At 41.4% G+C, this 2,887-nt stretch overlaps 1 protein-coding gene across 2 annotated transcripts in view; it reads left to right on the top strand.

Annotated features, from left to right (window-relative positions):
* Positions 1 to 2,887, top strand: part of LOC109972000 (protein VPRBP-like) — a 28,207-nt gene that overhangs the window by 8,378 nt on the left and 16,942 nt on the right. For both annotated transcript variants that reach the window (XM_020620580.1, XM_020620581.1), the window contains 6 exons: positions 446 to 625; positions 743 to 852; positions 1,063 to 1,162; positions 1,492 to 1,661; positions 1,896 to 2,020; positions 2,120 to 2,196. In XM_020620580.1, the coding sequence (XP_020476236.1) occupies positions 446 to 625; positions 743 to 852; positions 1,063 to 1,162; positions 1,492 to 1,661; positions 1,896 to 2,020; positions 2,120 to 2,196 (762 nt within the window). The remainder of the gene's footprint in view (positions 1 to 445; positions 626 to 742; positions 853 to 1,062; positions 1,163 to 1,491; positions 1,662 to 1,895; positions 2,021 to 2,119; positions 2,197 to 2,887) is intronic.

The raw sequence follows: 2,887 nt of genomic DNA, 5'->3' as shown, positions 1-2,887 counted from the left end.
TCTCAGTCTTTTCACATTTTCAGAAACATTTATTAACATTGATAATTTGTTTAGAAACAAATCATTAATCATCAATTTTGCTTTAACCCCATCTTTAAGGGTCTTGATTTAGTTCCTACCTAAGGTCAGAATCACAATTGCTACGACATTGACAATATAGCTATTATAGTAATAATTTTTCCTTAGGATTTCTTCTTTCTCAGGTGGAAAAAAAAGAGAAGAAACTTATCAGGCAAAGCTTCACATATGTTAAAGTTTACTTGTAGCTCTTTAATGGCAGATGATCAGGCTTTAAAATGTGTTAATTTCATTTTATGTGATATTGGTACTTTATACAGATTTATTGTGGATTTACTGCAGTGTGCTGAAACCCTTCGTTTGGAAGCACAGAGTGAGGCAGACAGTGTATCCTCCTGTTCTTTCTTTCTGCTGTCTCTGTTTGTAGGTGTGCATGCTCCCAGATGGGGTGCTGGCCAACACAGTGTCCTACGCTCTGTGGCTGATGGAGTCGTCCCACGCTTCAGGCGTCTGCCATGCCACCATGTTTTTCTCTATTTCTTTCTCCTTCAGGGCAGTGCTGCAGCTGTTCGACCATCAGGATGGCCTGCGCAGGCTAGTCAACCTGGTCAGTGCAGTAATGCTTTACATGTGGAGCAAGTTGGATTTTAAACACAAGCATTTTGTTGTTAAATTAATTGTGGTGCCTGTCATAGAATTTCTGATGAGTGTTCTCTCCCTGTAGGTCAGTACTCTGGAGATCCTTAATGCACACAGTGAGGTGTCCATAATGAGTGATGACCAGATCTTCTCCAGCCGACAGACAGCCAAACACACCTGCATGGCCCTGCGCAGGTACTACACGGGATGGATAGATGGATAACAGTGTCAAGTCTGTAAGGTTGTCAGTGGATAAAAACTATTATTCTGTCACCTCATAACTTTAGGTGATAAGGGTAGTGCTTTGCAGAACTCTGCCTCATCTTTAAACTTCTTAAACACTAATGTATTTCAGGTGTCTTCAGATACAATGAGCATTAGTTGACTATTGATGACTTTTCTAAGGTACTTTGAGGCTCACCTGGCAGCAAAGGCTGAACAGGTCAGACAGTCCCTGCATACATCAGACGGAGGTACCACTGTTCCCCAGCAGCCATTTTACAAGGTGTGTATTGGAGCGTTCCTCATCATCCATGTTTGTCCTTATAAAATATTTTTTTCTATTTAGTGTTGATGCATAGTCCCTGTCATTTAGGTGTTTTTTGTTTGTGGGGATGTTAAAGGAATATCTTTGTTTATGTGCAGTACAGTTGCTATGAACAATGGTTATATACAGATTTCCAGTGAACACCAGCCAACACCGTCAGAAATGCTGCTTGATAGGAGAGAGCAGGCAGGAAGGAACACACACACACACACACACACACACACGGGTTTACCACTGTGCTCACTGTACTCTACATGCACGTTCTGTCTGTGGCCTCCTGTTTCCAGGCATATACATACACCAGAGAGCAGATTATTGAGATGACAGAGTTCCTCATCGAGTGTGGACCTCCTCAGCTCCACTGGGAGCCGGTCGAGGTTTTCTACAAGTTGTCCTGTGTTCCTCTAATGCTGCAGCTCATATCTGCAGCCTGTGACTGGAGGACTTACTATGGCAGGTATAGCTGCACGCACACATACACTGTCAGTAGGAATAATCATGACTAGGTGCTTATTAAGGCAAGCAAAGTTAATTTCAAATGGGTACCTCCATTCACTGTGTGAAAATGATACTGCGTTCCTTTTCATCAGTGCTGTTTCTGCTTTACTCTGTTCATCAGTGTAAGTACATTTTAACAAATGTACGACATTGAATTTGATTTCTCTCTCTTTGGATCTGTCTCCCTCTAAAGGAGTGACACGGTGCGTTACGCCTTGGACATCCTGGCTATCCTGACAGTAGTTCCTAAAGTCCAGATGGTCCTGGCGGACACTGTTGGTGTTATGGATGAAAACAACTCGTCCGTTTCCACTGTGGGTCAGTAGAATCTTTTGGTTTTTACTTTGTTCTGATCACATGAAAATGTTTGGAGAGTCAGCGGGAGGGTCATCACTATGTCTCTTTTCTCTGCTGCAGGTATGAGCATCATTCTGGGTGTTGCAGAGGGCGAGGTGTTTGCCAATGATTCTGAGATCCAGAAGTCTGCACTGCAAGTAAGCAAATGGTTGTAAAGGACACATGTACACTCTGTCACATGCCCATATGTACAGGGAAATGTTTTTTTATTTTATTTTATTTTTGCACTGTAATCATTCATCCTGTCCACACTGGTATACATGTCTCCAGTGTAAGTGGAGTGGCTAAAAAAAAATCCACAGTTCTGCTTCTCCATAAAATGTATTCAAAAGTTAATATTCAGCAATCTCAGTTAATTACATGAAGATTAAGATTAGATTTTGATAAAACTTATAGTTAGGGCTTGTTGGTGTGTCTTCTTTCTTTTCTACTACTACTACTCTCTATCCACTCACCTCAACCGGTCGAGGCAGAAGGCTGCCCACTAAGAGCCAGGGTCTGTTGGTTTCTTTCATTAAAGGGAGTTTTTCCTCCCCACTGTCGCCAAGTGCTTGCACAAAGTGGCTTCACTGGGTTTTATATATGATGATAATGATAACGATAATAATAATAATAGTGTCTAGACCTTACTATATAAAGTGCCCTGAGATGATTTTTGTTGTGATTTGGTGCCCTACAAGCAAAACTGAATTGAAAATTGAATCCTGTGAAATTCCTTGTCACTCTCCCTCCATCACACATCAACGGTGAAACAGTGTCAGAGGGAAATGCAGGGGTAAATCTGCACTTAACAGATAGTAAGTTTATCATATAGAATATTTTTTACAC

Source organism: Monopterus albus, unplaced genomic scaffold (assembly GCF_001952655.1).
Source record: "Monopterus albus unplaced genomic scaffold, M_albus_1.0 scaffold242.1, whole genome shotgun sequence".
NCBI lineage: Eukaryota > Metazoa > Chordata > Actinopteri > Synbranchiformes > Synbranchidae > Monopterus > Monopterus albus.
Note: the sequence above shows the minus strand (reverse complement) of the source record. Positions and strands in the feature narration are given on the sequence as shown.